Source organism: Xenopus laevis, chromosome 1S (genome assembly GCF_017654675.1).
Source record: "Xenopus laevis strain J_2021 chromosome 1S, Xenopus_laevis_v10.1, whole genome shotgun sequence".
NCBI lineage: Eukaryota > Metazoa > Chordata > Amphibia > Anura > Pipidae > Xenopus > Xenopus laevis.
Window position 1 is genome coordinate 191,995,073 of NC_054372.1, and position 20,926 is coordinate 192,015,998.

The window sequence follows — 20,926 nt, forward strand, 5'->3', positions numbered from 1 at the left end:
CTTTGTTTGCATTTTACCACACAATTTGGTGTTTATCAAATGTCTGCAATGAAATTCTTTCTTATACTCTTATACCTTAGGGGGATAACCGACTTTGTAGAAGTCACATACATGTACTTTTCCATGCTCATTTTCTACTCCATAACCCAATGTTAATGACCCTCATCTTCCTTCAGTTCCACTTTGCTGCAAATATTCCATAATTACTATTAATCCCTTCAGTGCCAAGAAGGGCCATAATGTAAAAACACTGCAGCCCCTTCCAGATCAGACTGGGTTTAATAGCACAGACCCTCCATGGAGATTACTGAATAATTGATTAGTTCATTGTGAATATCATTAGGATTGGTGCCAGATGAATTAATAAACAATAAGAACTTGATGTGAGGCACCGCAAGGTCCTTGTTGTAAATTAATTTCAGATTAGTGGTGATTGGCCAATTGTTTAGTGAGAATGTGATTGCCCTTCTGGAATATCTGCTGCAAATATATATTTTTTTATACGGTACAATGAACTGCTGTGATGTGACTAATTTTTCCTGTTTTAATCAAAACTCGATTATGAATCATAAAATAAAAATAAATAAATAACGCGTCCAGGTGGACTGACAATTGTGCCCATTAGCATGATATGCCTCTCAAAATCATCACCAATGGGTTATTTCAAAGAATGACCGAAATGGTGCCATGTTTGAACTTGGGCACCAAAATACCTTATGTGAAAGGTGGGTAAAAGCTAAAATGCCAATCAGGGGAGTTTCTAGAACAATGTTTCATAAATTGTTAGTATGCACAGGTATAACATCCCAGAATTGCTGGAAGGTTATCTATCCATTTTAAGCAATTAATTCACATAAAATGTTTTTTTTCTCTGTAAAATTATTTTTTTTCCCCTCGGTCATAATACGACATTACCTTGTACTTCACCCTAACTAAGAGGCATGAATCTGTATTTGTAGCAAAACGTGATGATTTTTAAATTATTTTAAGAAAACTTAAAAGTATGGGAATCCAAACTATGGTATGGTCCCTTATCCCTAAAACCCCAGGCATTCTGGATAGTAGATCCCACATTTGGGGGCAGATTTATCAAAGGTCAAGGAGAATTTTTGAATTCCAAAAATTTGAATTTCAAGCTATTTTTTGTGTACTTCGACTATGGAATAGTCCAAAATTAGATTCAAATTTGAAAAAAATTAAATTCGATTAGAATATTGAAATTTATCATGTACTGTATCTTTAAAAATTTGACTTTGAACATTCGCCATCTAAAACCTGCCAAATTGCTCTTTTAGCCTATGGGGGAACTCCTAGTCAATTGGGGGACTTTGAAAAAAAAAAAGTTTTTTTGAATTGATCGAATGCGCTATTACTTCAATTCGTACTATTCGAATCCGGCCGAATACGGACCTATTGGATCAAAAATGGACTTATTCGGCCAAAAATAACCCTTCAACTTAATTTCGGTTGGTCTTTTTGAATTTGAATTTTGAAGTTTTTCAAATTCGAAATTCGACCCTTGATAAATCTGGCCCTTGTACTTGGTTTTGGAAAAATGCTTTCAGTGTCTGAATGTGTTGAGTAGTTCTGTAGAGACAGCACTTACATAATTATCACAAGTGAGCCACTGAATATTTGTTGACCATTTGCAGCTCCACCCTCTAGCAGTGCCATATTTGATCACTAATATTCACTAATATACAATTTCAGCCTGCAATTTGCATAATGCATTGAAGTCAACAGGCAGCCAACTTATTGTAATGTGCAAAAAAAAAATTTTTATGTGCGTGACAATTTTTCTCACTCCAAATGCAAGTCAATGGGCGCTTTTGTTGTGGCAACTTTTTTGTCTCTGCAACTTTTTTCTTTGCTACTTTTTTGTCCAAATGCATAATTCAAGTCAATAGGCGTTCTTTCTTATGCTGACTTTTTTTTCTGAGACCGATTTTTGGCACGGTTTTGTGTAAAAATTTGTAGCTGGCAATGTGTGTATATTCATCACAAATCCATGCCTGGCAACGAAATTTGCTTATCACTAATCCTCGTTCTTCTTTTGTTTTCATAACAATTGTGACAGCTCCGGCTCAATGACGCTCAATGGTTTTTGAAAAAGAAACACGAGACTTTGTGACCAGTAAAGTTTTGCATTAGCTTTGGATATATTGAATCAATTCATACTTTTAGAAGTTTATAAATGGTCCGGAAAACGCAGATTTTTAGAGGATTTTTTAACGCATGGTTCAGTGCTTTTGTTTTTCATTCGTACTTTTTATATTCAGATCTTTTAATAAATTCAATGACAATTGTGGTTTTAGAGTTTGGGAGTTTAGTTGTGTTTTTAAAAACCATTAAAATCCGACGTGCAATAAATAAGCCTCCACGTGTATCAAACATTTTTTGATATAGAGTGTTTCCATACAATAGACACAACTTCGGTTTATAGTAACATGCAGCCCACTTTTGAAAATGATCCCCACAAATGGGGGCACATTTACTTAGGGTCGAATATCGAGGGTTAATCAAGCCTCGATATTCGACCATCTAAGTAAAATCCTTCGACTTCGAATATCGTACGATCGAAGGAAAAATCGCTCGATCGAACGATTAAATACTTCGAATCGAACGATTTTAATCCTTCGATCAGAAAATTGTTAGGAAGCCTATGGGGACCTTCCCCATAGGCTAACATTGCAGCTCGGTAGGTTTTACTTGCCGAAGTAGGGGGTCGAAGTTTTTTTTAAAGAGACAGTACTTTGACTATCGAACGATTTTTAGTTAGAATCGATCGAGTCGAAGTCGTAGTCGAAGGTCGAAGTAGCCAATTCGATGGTCGAAGTAGCCAAAAAAATCATTCAAAATTCGAAGTTTTTTTTTAATTCTATTCCTTCACTCGAACTAAGTAAATGTGCCCCATATTGTTTCTTCATGAAACCCCTCTAACTTGATCGCAGCGTATGGTAACATAAAGGGGCACATTTATCAAGGGTCAAATTTCGAGGGTTAATAAATCATCGAATTCGAATATTGAATTCGAAGGATTTAGTGCAAATCCTTTGATCGACTGATCGAAGAACAAATGGAACGATTCGAATGATTTTAAGCGATCGCTCAAAGGGTTTTTCTTCAATCAAAAAAAGGTTAGAAAAGTGCTGGGGAGGGGAAGGTCCCCATAGGCTAACATTGTACCTCGGTAGGTTTAAACTGCTGAAGTATGTAGTCGAAGTATTTTTTAAAGAGACAGTACTTTGACTATCGGATAGTCGAATAGTCTAACGATTTTTAGTTCGAATCGTTCGTGTCGAAGGTCGCAGTAGCCTATTCGATGGTCGAAGTACCCAAAAAAATACTTCGAAATTCAATGTTTTTTTAATTTGAATCCTTCACTCGAGCTTAGTAAATGTGCCCCAAAGTATTAACCTTTGGGTTGTAATTATAAAGGACCCCGTACACTGCAGGAAGTCAATTAGTACTAGAAATATGACCTGTTGTTCAAATGCTGGAGGTCTGTCTTACATAACATACATTAATGAGGTACGTACTAAAATAATGTATAAATTGTTACACAATGAAACATCTTATCTAATCGCTTATCTACATTTCTCACACAAGGAGCCCCTATGATGCTGAGGACCAATGACAGTTGTCCTGTTTGGCCAACCCTATAGCCTGCCTGGTTTAGCTCAGGTATAAGTTTAAATCATGACACTAATTATAAACCTTTTCATTTGCACACATTTATGTATTCCACTCACACAACACAGAACCATTGACCGTACTTTGCTTTTCAGATCAAGCTCATGCAGTGCATTTAAATTGAACATTTCCAGCCCATCAATTATCTCCACATCCTGGAAACCATAGGGAGCCTCTGGGTGACAATCCATTAAAAGAAACAGATATCTTTTCTTCTCTGTTTGATATTGTTTTTGTTTAATGTTTGCCTAGTTTAATTGCAGGAGATGGATTTGTTCTCTATATCTGCATGGAAGTGATGTGTATGAATACTGGTCATGTTTAATGATATTCAAAAGTAACTACTTTCAAAGGATTCTGACCAAATAGTTTGAATACAAAAAAAAAAGTTTATTCAGCCCATTTTTATACACAAATTGTAGCACTGCCCATGTTTTTTCCTTAATGCAAAAATATTGCACTGCTGTCTTTCAATTTTTTGCGAATTTGCATTGTGTACAAATTTCGCAAATGGCTCGAAAATGAGACAGGTATTTGCGTGAGTGTTTTGCAAATATTTTTTCCGTCACCAAAGTTGTGGCGCCTACATATTTGAAGTTTGCTATTTTTGCCATATTTAAAAATCTCTTATGGATAGTGATGGGCGAATTTGCGCTGTTTAGCTTCGCCGGAAAATTTGCGAATTTCGCGCGAAATGGCGAAAAATTAGCGAAATCGCGCCGTTTTTTTCGATGCCGGCGCCCGTTTTTGCCGCGAATTTTCGCGGGCGTTTCGCGAATTTATTCGCTGGTGGCGAATCACGCAAATTCACCGCGAATTCGCGCCTGGCGAATAAATTCGCCCATCACTACTTATGGACATTTGCAGTGCAGAAAAAAAATGCAATTCTGTTTGTACATTAAATTCACCACTTTTATCCAGCTATAGCCATGCACCTCGCATTTACTGTGTGAAATTTATAAATGAGCCCCACTGTTTAGTGTCCTTTAAATACAGCTGCCCTTTAAGATATTGGTTGGACCACTTAGACCTATTCACCTAGTAATAACCCTGTTTGGAACAGGTAGACCCCCTGGATCCTTGTGTCTGCATAGGTATCAAAGTGCTTGAGGCAATTTCTAGAAGTTTTTAGTGGTTTTTTTTTTACCATGCCCCTGTTACATCCAGTAATGCCCAGTTATATCCTAAAACTAAACAAAAAACATATTTTTGGGGTAGATGCCTTCATCAGAATTATCCAAACCTTTATACCATCTTATAGGGGGTTATTTACTAAACTCGGAATGCAAAAATCACGAAAAATTCATGATTTTTTTTAATAAAATCGGACTTTTAAAAAAATCACAAATTCTTTAGAATTTATTAAACCCCGAGGATGGGAAAAGTCAGAATCTGAAAATCCTGCATCTCAAACCTGTTGAGTTTGCAATGGGAGAAGTCCCAATGATTTTTGGTGTGCGCTGGGTTTTTGGCATTACCCCGAAGTTTTTGGAGTTTTCGGGAAAAAATCATGAAAATCCAATAAAAAATCCCAAAAATTTGTGAAAATCTGATTTTCACGATTTTTTTCCGCAAACAAATTTTTCGGGAAATTGTATTAATAAATAAGCCCAAAAAACCTGTGAGGATTTTGTCAGAGTTTTTTTCAGAAAATATTGAGATAAATTCGGACTTTGATAAGTAACCCCCTAGTTGTACTAGTTGTACCTCTCCCCCAACATATTCTAGAGTTTGTCTCTCAAAAGGGATAAGATGTAGAGCTGTTAAAGCTAATAAACAAAAATAAACACAAATAAACCAAAAAAATGTTCCCTGACAATCGCTTTGTATAGAGTGCCAATTTATATTCAAACTCATTACTGAGCTCTGATGTTGTATTTCATAATATCCTTGCCTTTGTGAAAAACAAACAGAATCTCATCCTTCTCCAGGATCCCAAATGACAGTGTAACCGACACTTCAATCTTCTGCTTTCTAATTATGCCTAATAGTCAGCTGAGAACGGATGTCAAGGGTATTAAGCAGAAATAGCTTCACCTTCAGATCAGACAGACATGATCCAATTCTGTTTCGATTACATTTAAACCTGATATATTATAGTTTTATATTTTAATTTTCTACATTTGTGTGTGACATTGATTCATATTTACAGTACAGTCACAGTATATGGTATTATGAACATAACAACCACAATTTCAGATATTGAGGCAATATATTGAGTGGGTACCACCACTCTTTATAGCAATGGGGTCCTGAGTTTGATTCTGACCTGGGCACTATCTGTAAAGAGTTTGAAATGTGTGTGAATCAGGGTAAGAACTAGGGGTGAAGGCAGAAGAGATATATGCATGGTAAGCAGTAACGTAATTAGAGGGGGGTGGGCCCTGGCGCTGGACATGCAGCCGGGCCCCCCTCCGTACTCCATTTTTTCTGCCGCCAGAGTCTCAGAATCAGTGGGAGTCAGTGGCGAGCGAGCTTCCGGGGGGGCCTTTAGGGGTTCGGGCCCTGGCCCAATCGTACCCCCTGCTCCCCCGTTAGTTACGCCACTGATGGTAAGGGGTGCTAGGTAGGGATGCACCGAATCCAGGATTCGGTTCGGGATTCGGCCAGGATTCAGCCTTTTTCAGCAGGATTCGGATTCGGCCGAATCCTTCTGCCTGGCCGAACCGAATCCGAATCCTAATTTGCATATGCAAATTAGGGGCGGGAAGGAAATTGTGTGACTTTTTGTCAGAAAACAAGGAAGTAGAAAATGTGTTTCCCTTCCCACCCCTAATTTGCATATGTAAATTAGGGTTCGGATTCGGTTCGGTATTCGGCCGAATCTTTTGCGAGGGATTCGGGGGTTCGGCCGAATCCAAAAAAGTGGATTCGGTGCATCCCTAGTGCTAGGTATGTAACTTTTACCTGAAATGTTCCAAATGTTTAGCTAAATTATTGTAGATAAAATTCTCCCCAATAATGAATTGTTTTCAGTTGCAAGTTGCATCACTGCAGGACCAGAGGTAAATTGCATGAAAATATGCAATTGTTATTTTTTGCCTCTCAGTTTTACACAGCCTTTTCTGGGTTTTGTTCAGAATAATCTGTCTCTCTGGGATATATTTTTATTAAAATGGAGACATTCTAAATATATTATATAAAAGATGCCAACGTGAGATATAAAGAGCACCTGCTGAGTCTATTATCCAAAGACTATAATAGCATCTCTCCTATTATAAACCTAAGGTTAAAAAATAAAAAAGGCGATTTCCAAGAAAGCTATTTATGCATCAAAAGGTGAAAAATGCATACTGTGTGTTACGGTTTTAGGTGACTGAATACAGGATCCACACACATATAAAGCAAAGTGTATGACTCTTAGGGGGTTATTTATTAAGCTCCGAATACCCGAAATCTGAAAAAATTCGGATTTTTCGGACCTTAAAAAAAAAAAATCTGAATTTTTTGGGATTTATTAAAGTCCGATGGTATGAAAACTCTGAATCCGACAACATGGCATCTCAAAGCTCTCAGGGTCCTGTATTAGTCAATGGGGAAGGTCTTAGTGTCTTCGCTACTGTCAGTACCGATGATTTTGTGGATTTTGGGCCAAAAAGTCCTAAAACTCTGGACTATTCCAGCAAAGGTCCAAAGGTTGCCCTAACCTATTTTTTTGAATGATAAATAAGGTCCATTCAGGAATTCAGAGTTGCTTGGATTTTTATCTTAGAAATACTGAGATAAATTCAGATGTTTTAAAATATGCTGTAAGTTTTATTCTTCAAATCTAGGCAGAATCCCAGGCAACAACTGTACTTAAAGTTTGCATGGTGCCTTCCATTGTTGGTGGATAAATACTGTTTCATGTACATCCACATTGACTATACTGATGAGCAAGTCTTTTCACCAGACATGGATTTGTGGCCAAATTTCACACTTAGCCATCTAATATTTTCTTGCAAAACTGAAGCAATGATCCACCGTGAAAAAAAAAGTCGCCAAGATAAAATTGTCGCAAAGACAAAAACGGTTGCCATAACAAAAAATTCCCATTGACTTACAATTTGGACAAACAAAGTCACTGAGACAAAAAAGCAAAAAAGTCAGAGACAAAAAAGTCGCTGAGGCTACAAGAAAAATGATCATTTGACTTTAATGCATTTGGAGTGAAAAAAAAATTTGTGCACGTAAAAAATTGATGCCTATTAAGTTTTACTATGCATTTTGCTAATTTTTTGATTTAGTTTCATTAATGTTTTTGCAGTTTCACAAATTTTTCAATGAAGTCAAACGGGACAGATTCACTCATCACTAGTTGACTACAAATTTTAAAGCAAAAATAATCAAATAATTTAATTTAGAAATAAATTGGATTGTTTTTCAAATCTTTTACCTTATTGTTTAATGACTTTTGAGAACACTCTTGTCCATAGTTGTAAATGTATAGTTGTCAGGTTATTATATCATTCCAAATATCAGTGACATGTGAAATAAATGCAAATTGCTGGGCTTAATTCTAATGAAATCAGTGAAATCAAGAGTCCCGGTGGGATTTTGTAGAAGTGTTCCTAGTAATTAATACTGCATGTTATATTGAAAGTCTTATCCATTCCAACCTACATTAACAGAAAACTGTTTTAGAAATAATTCTAAATCAAACCAATAATAATTTGTGTTATTTTATAAATGTTTGAAATCAAAATAATTAGTTTTTCCCTAGAGTTACCATTTTTATTGGATCTTGTAAGTTATTTGTATTTCTTTGTTTATGGCACTGTGTTGTTTAATGGATTTTATTACTTTTAGCCATTATTTAGAGAAGGTTAAATTAATTAAATTAAATTAATACAAATCTATACTATAACTCAATGTCTGAACAAGATTTTACATTTTTTTCGGATATTTAAAAAAATATAAACAGGTATGGGACTCGTTATCCAGAATACTCATTTTTTCAGATAAGGAATCTTTCCATAATTTGGATCTCCATAATTCTAGGTCCACCAAAGATCATTTAAACATTAAGGATGCTGATTATTAAAACTCATTTTTTCCCCCATTATTTTAACAATAGCGATGAGTGAATTGTTACGCCAGGCATGGATTTGTGGATCTGCAATTTTTCTCATGAAACTTTGGCAAAAATTTGCAGTGCAAATATTCGCTGTGACAAAAAAAGTCACCAAGACAAAATGGTCACCATAAGAAAAAATGCCCATTGGCTTTAATGCATTTGAAGTGATAAAAAAAAGTTGAGCACAAAAAAATTTTTTTGTTGCCTATTGACTTTCACAATTTTTTAGCAGTTTCAGTTTGGTGAAGCAAAGCAGGACAGATTCGCTCATCACTAATTATAGAAATCGAATCAAATGCCCATCTGGTTTCATTTCCTAACAATTGTCTGTGTGGGAAAAGTTGCTACAAAATTGTGAAATTTTAATTGTGCGACTTTTTCAAATTGTTGTCTGAAAAACTCAAATTATTCAGATTGTGGAATGGAAAACTTGATTTTATTGGATCAGTTAATATAAATCACCGTCAAACAGCCTGAAACCTTAGACAATCATGAAGGCAAAAAACAGGTTCCAATTGTCATTGACTTCTACATGATTTTGACAGGCTTTAGCTGGAGAATTTTTGGATTTAAATTTTTAGCAGCTTTCTAGCATAATAAATAAATAAAATTTGAGTTTTTCCCCTTTAAAAACTCAACAGTTCTTTAAACAGGACCCTAAATCCACCCAATGATATTTCCTGCAGCGGTACCGATTTCTGCAATATCCTGCAGTGAAGATATTATATCTTAGTTGGGATCAAACACAAGGTATTATTTTTATTACAGAGAAAAAGGAAATCATTTTTAAAATTAATTATTTCCTTACAATTGAGTCTATGTGATATGACTTTTTCCTAATTCGGGGCCTTTCTGGATAACGGGTTTCCGGATAAGCGATCTGATGGACCTATAATTATTTAAATTGTTTTCTGAAAAACTCAAATTATTCAGATTGTGGAATGGAAAACTTGATTTTATTGGATTAGTAAATATAAATCCGGATAAGCGATCTGATGGACCTATAATTTTCGTGACATAAATTTAAGCTGCACTCTCTAGTCTATCAGAAAATATAAATTATTCTCATCCTCACTGATACTTGGAATATAGAAACAGTGTTCTGGTATTTCCACTTGTTAAATGAATTGTAAATAATCACATAGTGAAACAATAGAATTCAAAGAACAAGTGATTTGCGTGATTCTGTAATGAATTAGAAAATAAAGATCTGATTGCTATGGGCAAACTGGTTCAGCCCCATTATCAGCATTCATAGGATCTTATCTAATAGAAGACAAGCAACATACACACCCTGCCACTTATTAGTCTAGGAATGTAAGTCAACAATAATCTTGTGGCTCTTGATTGTATTCTGAGATATGCAGATTTGTTTACCCTGTGGTTACTGTCTGGTATGTCAGAGGGAATTTAAAGCATAACCCCATTCCTCTGCAAGTTGTTCACTTGTTTCCTTCTTCCAGGCAATGAATATACTGTAAATATATAGCTACTATAAGATGCATTATTCTACAACTAACAGATGCTTTGTAACAATGTGTATGTCTGCTGCTAACCCTCATCAAATAATTAAAGTCAAGCACACTGTGTGCATAAATTCTACTTGTAATTGTTTATATGAATATACATATGGAAATGGCCACTGTATCTGGATAAATATGGAATAACATATGCTCCATTTGTCCTATCCTTTAGTTTACTCTAATATGCATATGTTCCATTCTATCAACTAAAAATAAAGCAAGGAAACTGCACGCTGAGTTATACAGGGAATTCTGAGTATTATAAGGGATAATGTACCCCCTACTGTAAATGATAAGGATATTAGAAGTCACTGAGGGGTTGTTCTGTGACCATATAAAGGCACAAGGCTGCAGGCTGAGTTATACAGGGAACTCTGAGTATCACTCATGTATTATAAGGGATAATGTACCCCCTACTGTAAATGATAAGGATATTAGAAGTCACTGAGGGGTTGCTCTGTGACCATATAAAGACACAAGGCTGCAGGCTGAGTTATACAGGGAACTCTGAGTATCACTCATGTATTATAAGGGATAATGTACCCCCTACTGTAAATGATAAGGATATTAGAAGTCACTGAGGGGTTGTTCTGTCGCCATATAAAGGCACAAGGCTGCAGGCTAAGTTATACAGGGAAATCTGAGTATCACTCATGTATTATAAGGTATAATGTACCCCCTACTGTAAATGATAAGGATATTAGAAGTCACTGAGGGGTTGTTCTGTCACCATATAAAGACACAAGGCTGCAGGCTAAGTTATACAGGGAAATCTGAGTATCACTCATGTATTATAAGGTATAATGTACCCCCCTACTGTAAATGATAAGGATATTAGAAGTCACTGAGGGGTTGCTCTGTGACCATATAAAGGCACAAGGCTGCAGGCTGAGTTATACAGGGAACTTTGAATATCACTCATGTATTATAAGGGATAATGTACCCCCTACTGTAAATGATAAGGATATTAGAAGTCACTGAGGGGTTGTTCTGTGACCATATAAAGACACAAGGCTGCAGGCTGAGTTATACAGGGAACTCTGAGTATCACTCATGTATTATAAGGGATAATGTACCCCCTACTGTAAATGATAAGGATATTAGAAGTCACTGAGGGGTTGTTCTGTGACCATATAAAGGCACAAGGCTGCAGGCTGAGTTATACAGGGAACTCTGAGTATCACTCATGTATTATAAGGAATAATGTACCCCCTACTGTAAATGATAAGGATATTAGAAGTCACTGAGGGGTTGTTCTGTGACCATATAAAGGCACAAGGCTGCAGGCTGAGTTATACAGGGAACTCTGAGTATCACTCATGTATTATAAGGGATAATGTACCCCCTACTGTAAATGATAAGGATATTAGAAGTCACTGAGGGGTTGTTCTGTGACCATATAAAGGCACAAGGCTGCAGGCTGAGTTATACAGGGAACTCTGAGTATCACTCATGTATTATAAGGGATAATGTACCCCCTACTGTAAATGATAAGGATATTAGAAGTCACTGAGGGGTTATGTGACCATATAAAGACACAAGGCTGCAGGCTGAGTTATACAGGGAACTCTGAGTATCACTCATGTATTATAAGGGATAATGTACCCCCTACTGTAAATGATAAGGATATTATAATAGTGATGGGCGAATTTGTCCCGTTTCGCTGAAAAAAAATTGAAAAATTTGTGATACTCGAAAATTGACACCCGCATCAATTTTGGACTTAAGTCAGAGAAGTCGCATCAATTTAAACGCAGTAGTTAACGTCAATGGGAGTCCGAATAGTGTTGACGCGCTGCAATTTTAACACAAGCTAATTTTTGGACGTGCAAATCTTCACCGGAGATTCACAAATTTATTCGCCGCAAATTTGCACTAGGAAAATTTAATCCCTATCTCTATATTAGAAGTCACTGAGGCATTCTGTGACAATATAAAGATACAAGGCTAGATCCAATTGTTGGTAGCTTCATGAAGTTATTGCTTAATAGCAACACAATCAATAGAAAGAGGGAATAAACAGTACTACTAAATATGCCTCTTCTATATCTGCCACACTTCGAGCTTTTGTGTGCCGGGAGAGTCTGCAAATGTAATTTTCTTTCCAAGAGCTTGAGCAAGTAAAGTCAGTGAGTTGTATTTCTGGAATCAGATCCTAATTCTCTGCTTCAAAGTCAGTGGTCATCCTTTGCATTATAATATCAATTAAATGGAAGGCTGACCTTGAGCTTCAGCTCAGCACCGTTGGGATTAGGGTGTAGGACAGGTGCCCATGGAGCAGCATTTGCAGCCACTTAGCAAATGAGCTCAAGTGTATTGTGCGAAACACCATCAGTTTCTGGGCAACATTTAAAGGAGAAGGAAAGCTCCAAGACAGTTTATTGGCAACAGATTTGCCACAATAGTGCAAGCTAGAACACTATATTTATTCTGCAGAATGCTTCACCATACCTGAGTAAACAGCTCTAGAAACTCTCTCTCTCTGTTTGTTTAGGACAGAAGCTGCCATATTAGCTTGGTGTGACATCACTTCCTGCCTGAGTCTCTCCCTGCTCACTTACAGCTCTTAGCTCAGATTACAGCAGGGATGGGAGGAGGGAGGGGAGGAGTAAACTGAGCATGCTCAAGCCCTAGCCATGGAGGTTTATGCTGAAAACCACGAAGTCTTATACAGAAGCCCATGTATACACAATAGAAGGAAAGAAATGTGGTGCTTCTTTTGACAGAGGACTCAGAGCAGCATTACTTTGAGGGTTTACTGGTGTATTTATATAGACCTTTCTGATAAAGCTTACTTCATTGTATCCTTTCCTTCTCCTTTAAGTGAATAATAGACACATATTTTTCCTGCTAATGGCAAAAGAAACAAACAAAAAGAAATTACATAAAAGAAAAAAAAAGAAGAAGCTGAAACTTCAATAGTTTAGAAAGTTTAGGAATCAGAAAACCTTTTAGAATTGATTTCTTCAGCCATTAACAGTGAATATCATCAACAAATCTCCTTTCACTTCAACTTGATAATGCATTGATGAGGGATATTTTTCTTTTGACTTTATGACTCAAAGACTCATCTGGTTGGACAGGAGCAGGGCCAGGCAGGCAGTGATGTGGCACTTGCTTGCAAAATGCCGGCTTGTATCATCCTGATCTAACCATTGATCATGCTTAACGCTACCAGACAGCACATTGTTTTTAAAGGTATCTTTCTCTTTAAAAAAATCAAATAGGATCAGCACAGCTCCCACTAACTTCTATATGACCATGACTACTTTTACTTTTTGAAAGTTTTTTGTAAATTTTAGGGACCAATTTACTAACAACCAAATCTACATTGTTTCCACAAATCTCAAATAAATGGTGGTGTTTCTATATTTCTTAAAAGTTCTTAAAATCTAAACTTATTTGGTGAAAAAAACATGAACATTTTTATTACAAAAAATTGCCATGTAAAAGTTGTTGAGGTTATATAGAAGTCAATGGGAACTGCACTGATCTCATTTGACCATTTTTAATCCATTCAGAATTTTACAGGTTTTTTTGATTTTTTATCTTCTAGTAATTATCTGAAAAACTTTTTATAGAAAATTTTTAGAGTTATAGAATTTTTTTAGAGGTATTCATACTTTTTGCGCATCATTCAGCGCTTTTTTCATTCATACTTTTTACATTCTGATCTTTTAATAAATTCTGTGGCACTCGGCTTTAAAAACCTGTAAAACTTTCAAATTTTTTTTTAAAATTGTGAGTTTATTCGAAGTAGAAAAAAATCTCACAAACCTGTTTATATAATATATATCTGGAACGGTCTAAATCCTAAGACGGACGAATGGCTAGTGTCAGAGGGTTGATATTTGTCACCCCCGCCCTCCATGACGCCATAACGCTATAGGGCCCAAGGCAGGATGGACTATAAGGGCTAATGGTCTACTGTGGACAATGGTCACTCATATAGCTTATACTAGGCCATACAAACAAAAGATCATCACTCTGTTACTTAAATTCCAGAGTGTCAGCATAACGCCAGCCTGTCTGATGGGGCCCCTTTTAGCTGAAGTGCTACTCAAATTACTGGAAATACCACAATGGCCTTGGTTAGCCGTTGGAGCTAGGCACAGTATGTTACAACATTCCTTTGATAACATGTAAGACTAAGTAAATCATTTAGACATTAATTGTACAAGGAGGAGTCAGACTATGTATGGTATTTGCGTGAACCCTTTGTTACAATAACTGTAAATTCCTTCTGAAAGCTATATAACGCCTGGACCAAGAGGTGTGTCTTTGGTAAGTCCTTGGCTGACATTCTGTGTGTTACTCCAACAGCTTACCCAGACAAAACTGTTATGTTGTATTATGTAAGAATAAATTGCCTGACTATTACTAAAGGTTTTCCTTTACTGAGTTTTGTCTTACACGAGGTCAAAATGGTACTACTAAAAGTACCATCAAACCTCACAAATTAGATTTTTAACCAATAAGCCCATTAATGATGAAATGCCTTTATTGCATTATTATTTTCACGATAACTAGGTCCCGTTCATTGCAGGGTGAGTTTGGTGCTGGGCTACAAGCACCAGAGAAGTCTCTGGAGCAGGAGGCAATGTAGATAAAAGTACTAAGGACATATTGAGTTACTAATAGTATTTTTTTGGTATATATCTCAGTGAAGTTACTGTACCAATGAAAAGTACTCCAATATCAGGGCTGGAGAAAAGCTGTGGCCCCTTAATTAAACATACAGTAAGTCAGGTCTTCCAGCATGAAACATTCTAATTGCAAATAAAGGTATACTACTGGTATTTTCTGGCATGGCAGATACCAATTAGACTTTAAAGGGGAAGGAAACCTCCTCGGCGCTAACCCCCCACCCCCGCTCCCGTGTATTGCACCCCCTCCCTCCTCCCCCCTGGCCTACCCCTCCCGCTGGGCAAATGCCCCTAACTTGTTACTTACCCTTCTGCGCAGGTGCAGTCCAGGGAGTTCACAGACGACATCTTCTTCCACGCGATCTTCTTCCTCCTTTGACGGCGTTTTGGCGCATGCGCAGTAGGAGCATTTCGCCGGTACGGATCTACTGCGCATGCGCCAAAAGTCACGCGCATGCGCAGTAGATCGTACCAGCGAAATGATCCTACTGCGCATGCGCCGATCAAAGCAGGAAGAAGATCGCATGGAAGAAGATGTCGCCTGTGAACTCCCTGGACTGGACCTGCGCAGAAGGGTAAGTAACAAGTTAGGGGCATTTGCCCAGCGGGAGGGGTAGGCCAGGGGGGAGGAGGGAGGGGGGCAATACACGGGAGGGGGGTTAGCGCCGACGAGGTTTCCTTCCCCTTTAAAACACATTACTGATACTTTGTGATGTGACAGATACTAATTAGAAATGCAAATATATTATTTGTATTTCCTAGCATGAAATTAAATATAATTGGAATGTTTTCATTATCCTCACTTAGTAAACTTGCCCTTTTTGGAAGCATCTTCATGACAACCATGGAAACCAAAGAATGTTCTTAGAGTTTTGGAACTTACTCAACCTACTACATTTTTTGGAACCAATTGTAAATGTATTTTGCTTGTGTCTAATTGCACTGATTCTCATATTCCATACACTAATAAATGTGTACAAAGATGTTTCCATATATGAACCAACATTTTTATAGGTTCCAAATTCCACCTTGTGGGGGGAAGACTTTATACAAGCTGTTTATTAAAAGCCATATCCATGAAACCTCATAAGGACCTTTCACTGAGGGTCCTTACTAAGCGACAAAAATTCGCCATCGACGGCTTCGCAGGCAGTGCAACACTTCGTCAGGTGAAAATTCGGTAAGACAACGCTAATTCACTAATAAAGTTGCATCCAGGGTGCCGAACGCTGGCAAAGTTGCGGTAGCGTTAATTTGGCAAGCAGAGCGAAGTTGCGCTAGTGTTGGCTAATTTGAACACGGCGGGAAGTTAAAGTTTAATGGACGTATATGTTGCAGCAGATACATTACATTACACAAGCCCAGGGAACCTTAATAAAGACAATAGAGTTGTTATATTGCCCTACACATGAGCCCACTGTATAGTTTATGTGCCATATGTTAGCAAATATAGGGGGGAAGCTGGTTACCCCCCAAAAAATGATGCTCTTTTGCAGCCTATCACCCTGAAAAAAGGACGCCAGTGTTTTTTGGGACTTAGAAACATTTTCAACTAAATTTTTAAGAAGTTGTATCTACTCTACTGCCCTTCGCCTGGTCTGAGGTGGCGAAGGCATGTCTGGTAACGTTCAGTAAAATCCGCATCTTAGTGAATTTGCGCAGTTACATCCCTTCGCCAGAGCGCAACTTGTCCTGCCGATTGAGTGCAAATGAGTGCCAGCTTCAGTCTCAAAGTTACGCCTGTGCTCATTAGTAAATCAAAGTACCGAAATGACATCACGCTGGCGAATTTTCACCATCGTTAATCACTTTGACCTTTAGTAAATTTGCCCCTATGTGATACATCTCTGACCACTTACCCATCATTCTTTATGAATGTGTCACATGAAGAACCTTAATTAATTCAATTACTTATGAGGAATAGCCTGCTCAATGTGGCAACACGTACCTAAATTTTCAATTGAATAATATCGCTGTTTGCTGTCCACTCTGATGGTTTCTGCATATGGGCTTCCAACTCCATAGCCGATAATGTAGCCTCTCACTACAATGTTGGGGTTCAGCGGTGGAGTCCAACTCATAATGATACTGGTTGTTAATGGTCTTACATGAAGAGAACTGGGCTGGTCTGGTACCTGGGATTCTGGAGGCAGAAAAAAACAACTATTAATATATTAATATATTGTTATTCCTGCAGCCCTACTATTGTAATGTAATCATTTGGCCAGAGCTTTGGTTGAAAGCATGGCATGAGCATGGCATGAACGTTATGCTTGATGCAAAAAAAATGAGAAATAAAATGGAAACCAACTTTAATCCCCTCATGAGACGTCATTGTAGATTCTGTTTAATTTATGATTAGAACAGACATGTCTTCCAATACCATATTTGTGCATAAGATTTACATTGACATGGGAAATCAACCTGGAATATTGTTATTCGACTTTAGAATTTGTTAAACTTTAAAGCTAATTATTAGAAGAAATTTAGGATGATCCAATTTATTTATAGTAATATGACATTTATACTCAAAATTAATTCAATAACTAATAAATGATTCAGCATTGGAATTGATTCAGGGCATGCAACTTAATATATTAAGTTTAGGAAGATGTCATTAATAAAGAAATGCTGCCAAACCACCTACAAACAGAAATATTTATCTAATCACAAACTGTATGTCAACAAGACAGTGAAAATAACAGTAGATACTGTATGTTACTTGCTAAATGGAGTATTTTATACACATTGGGGAATAATATATTTTTTTGCATTGGCTCAACTTACACAAAGAAACAGAAAAAAGAATTAAAAAATGATGAATGAAAAAAATGAACTTCATTGTTATCATTTATATTTATATGCCAGGGCAGTAAAAGAAGAACCTGTATGGACCTGTACCGTATGGAACATAACATTGTAGCGTGTCCCTTTAAGAGCACACGAGACATGCTAAAAGCAAACTCCAATGATGATACTCACATTATAGTACTGAGGCACAAGATTACAGCAGTAATATGTACGTTATATGTCACACACCACTAGAAGACATACATCTGCCTGAAGTACTACAGTTGCCTCTAAAATAAAATACTTCACAAGCTGAGAAGTAGTTTCCAGAAAAGTTAATATATGACTTTAAGCGAAAATATGTTTTTTATATATTGGTAGGATCAGGGTTAAGGTTTTTAATACTTTATATGAAAGAAAGATTGTCCCATGGCAGCCATATTTAGAGGAACTAATAACTGGATAAATTGAAAAATTCTTAATTTTCTGTGTTGGGTCTTCCACTTGCTGATGTTTTTGATAAAACTCTTTCTAACAAAAAAAAAGTTTCTTAATAAAACGAGTTTCAGTAATTTTTAAAATATTAGCTTTTAATATCCTAAGCAGAAATTCTTGCTTAAAATTTCTTATATTTTTCATTGCCTCTTCGTCTTGACTTTCATGTTAATTATGTAACTGTTTCGTGGTGTCAGCTAGTGATGAATATTTTGCTACACATATTTTTCCCGGGAATGTTTGTGAAACTGTACAAACTCACTCATCACTAGTGTCAGCAATCCCAACTTTAAGGGGATAATATATTAAAGTTCAACATTTTTCAAGATAAAAGAACATAATGGTGGGAAAATGTCCCTGGGGTTTAGTGGTGATTTGTTTTTCCCCTATGACCATGAGACAAGATCTCAAAAGCTGAAACGTCCATAGCTTTATTTGTTCTTAATTTTTATTCCAAGAAATAAATAAGCACTTTAAATTAAATGCAGTCTCAAGAATTGTAAGTTTAATAACCAGAGTTACAGAACAAGGAAGGATTATCTTGATTACCGTATATACTCGAGTATAAGCCGAGTTTTTCAGCACTCAAAATGTGCTGAAAAAGTCTACCTCGGCTTTTACTTGAGTCAGTTGTTTTTTAAGGCTTGCCCCTACCCAAACGCTAGGTTTTTAGGTCAAAAAGCCCTTATCCCCGTGATTTAAGGCTCCTTAAACGTCAGAATCATCCCTGCATGCCTGTCCTAAGATCCGGTTAGAAGGAGAAGTGGGCGGGTAGTTGTGCTATGTGAAAGGAAAATGTGACCCTGCAGGCAAAAGTGGCCATCTCTGCACAGTGAGACTGAAGAAGGAGGGGCTGAAAAAGGTGACTGTGCAGGCAGAAGTGAGCTCTGCTGTGGAAGTACCTGACCAATGCAGCAGAAGGAGAAGGTTGGAAATGAGACAAAGTGGAGAGCTATGCTGGGACACAACACAGAAGACTAAAAAGGAGTTGGAAATGGTGAGGGGGAAGTACATGTGAGCTTTAAAAAAAAATTACTCCTATACTTATTTCTGAATATATATGTGTGTGTTTAATACATTTCTGATGTTTCATTAACCCCTGGAAAGAAGCACGCTACACTATATTTAGTTTTAGGTACCGGCAATTTACTTTTTCAATCGTGAGCACACCGATCTTTGATAATTTTCTGTTTCACTTATATAGCAAGTATATAGTATAGGCTTATACTCGAGTCAATAACGTTTCCCACTTTTCCTAGGTAAAATTAGGTACCTCGGATTATACTCGGGTCGGCTTATACTCGAGTATATACGGTATTTCCTAAAACTTGAATTTTTGTAGTCAATAAATCAAAAAATACTCCATCTAAAACTTGTCAAAACCATGTTAAAGGTCATGGCAAATGGTCCCTTTTACCTTTGGAACATGTGTATGCCTTCATGGTTTACGTTTTAGTAAATAACTCATAAAACTCTTGAAAAATACATTCAAAATTTAAAGAGAAAAATAATTTTTCTAACATAAAGATACATAAGAAATCAACAGCATAAAATATGAATGAAGAATATGCTCAGAAAACTTGTTTATTTCGTGAATAATGTTGTATGCTTCAGTTTGACCAAGATCTTTTTGCCTTGCCCCCTTTTAGCAGTGGTGATATAAATTACAATCTGATTTATGCAGAGCTTTTCTATGATTTATTACATATGCATTACATTGCTTAGCACTTTATTTAGACAAGATTTACGGAAAAGCAAACAGAGGTTCTTTTTATATCCATTTTCCATAATGTTCACAGGTTCTCTACATTGCCATTCCGATAAATTAAATTAAAAATTTCAAGCACAATAGGCTGAAGGCACTTTCATTGCCCGCGTATCCTGAAGCAGTGAATAAATATTTAAGATCTTTCCCAGATGTCAACAAGCACATGGGAGCTTTGCAGGGAACCTTGACTCAGTCATGATGTTTGGCTTTCTAATCAGTTTAACAAAATGCAGTAATTAAAAGAAACATCCAGTGGGAATTGAAGACTTTATCTTCATTGTGCCGTTCCTCTCCTTGATGCTTTTTTCAATCGCAGGCACAGTAAAGGCAGGAGAAAGATCACAAACTTTACAATTGCGGCTAGCAAGCTGGCTCGCATGACGACTGTACATAACTTTAGTTGCCATGTTTAAAGCTCACAGTACCTGACAGAAATAGGGCAAAATCAATGTAGAGGAACGGAGCACCTTCAAGCCAGAATAATATGTTAAAAAAGTCAAAATTTATTATAAATCCATTAAAATAGCCTCTGATGAAGTGGCAGTGAGTCACGAAAGCGTTAAGCGGGCAGCCCCACAGGAGAGATGCTGCTGTAATTTTTAATGGATTTATAATAAATTTTGACTTTTTTAACATATTATTCTGGCTCGAAGGTGCTCCGTTCCTCTACATTGATTTTGCCCTGGATTGCCATTTAGGATAGCGGTCTGGACGTTGCAGCACACAGAAGCTTGGCTGTGTACCGGTAAGTGCTCCCACTATCACTTTGTTGCTGGACTGACAGAAATAGGAATTGCTCTTATTTTTCAAGCAAGAGAGCAAAAAATAAAACATAGTCAGCCACAGGGCTCCAAATGCATTGGGTACGAAAACAGCCATTATCACTTTTTGTATGAACACTCAAAATCATAAATAACAATAAAATATATTTTTCAATATTAGCCCTAAAGTATGC

The 20,926-nt window shown here is 36.9% G+C and overlaps 1 protein-coding gene across 1 annotated transcript in view; it reads right to left on the bottom strand.

Annotated features, from left to right (window-relative positions):
- Positions 1-20,926, bottom strand: part of dcc.S (DCC netrin 1 receptor S homeolog) — a 479,548-nt gene that overhangs the window by 57,187 nt on the left and 401,435 nt on the right. The window contains exon 15 of the mRNA XM_018244588.2: positions 16,867-17,061. Coding sequence (XP_018100077.1) covers positions 16,867-17,061 — 195 coding nt within the window. The remainder of the gene's footprint in view (positions 1-16,866; positions 17,062-20,926) is intronic.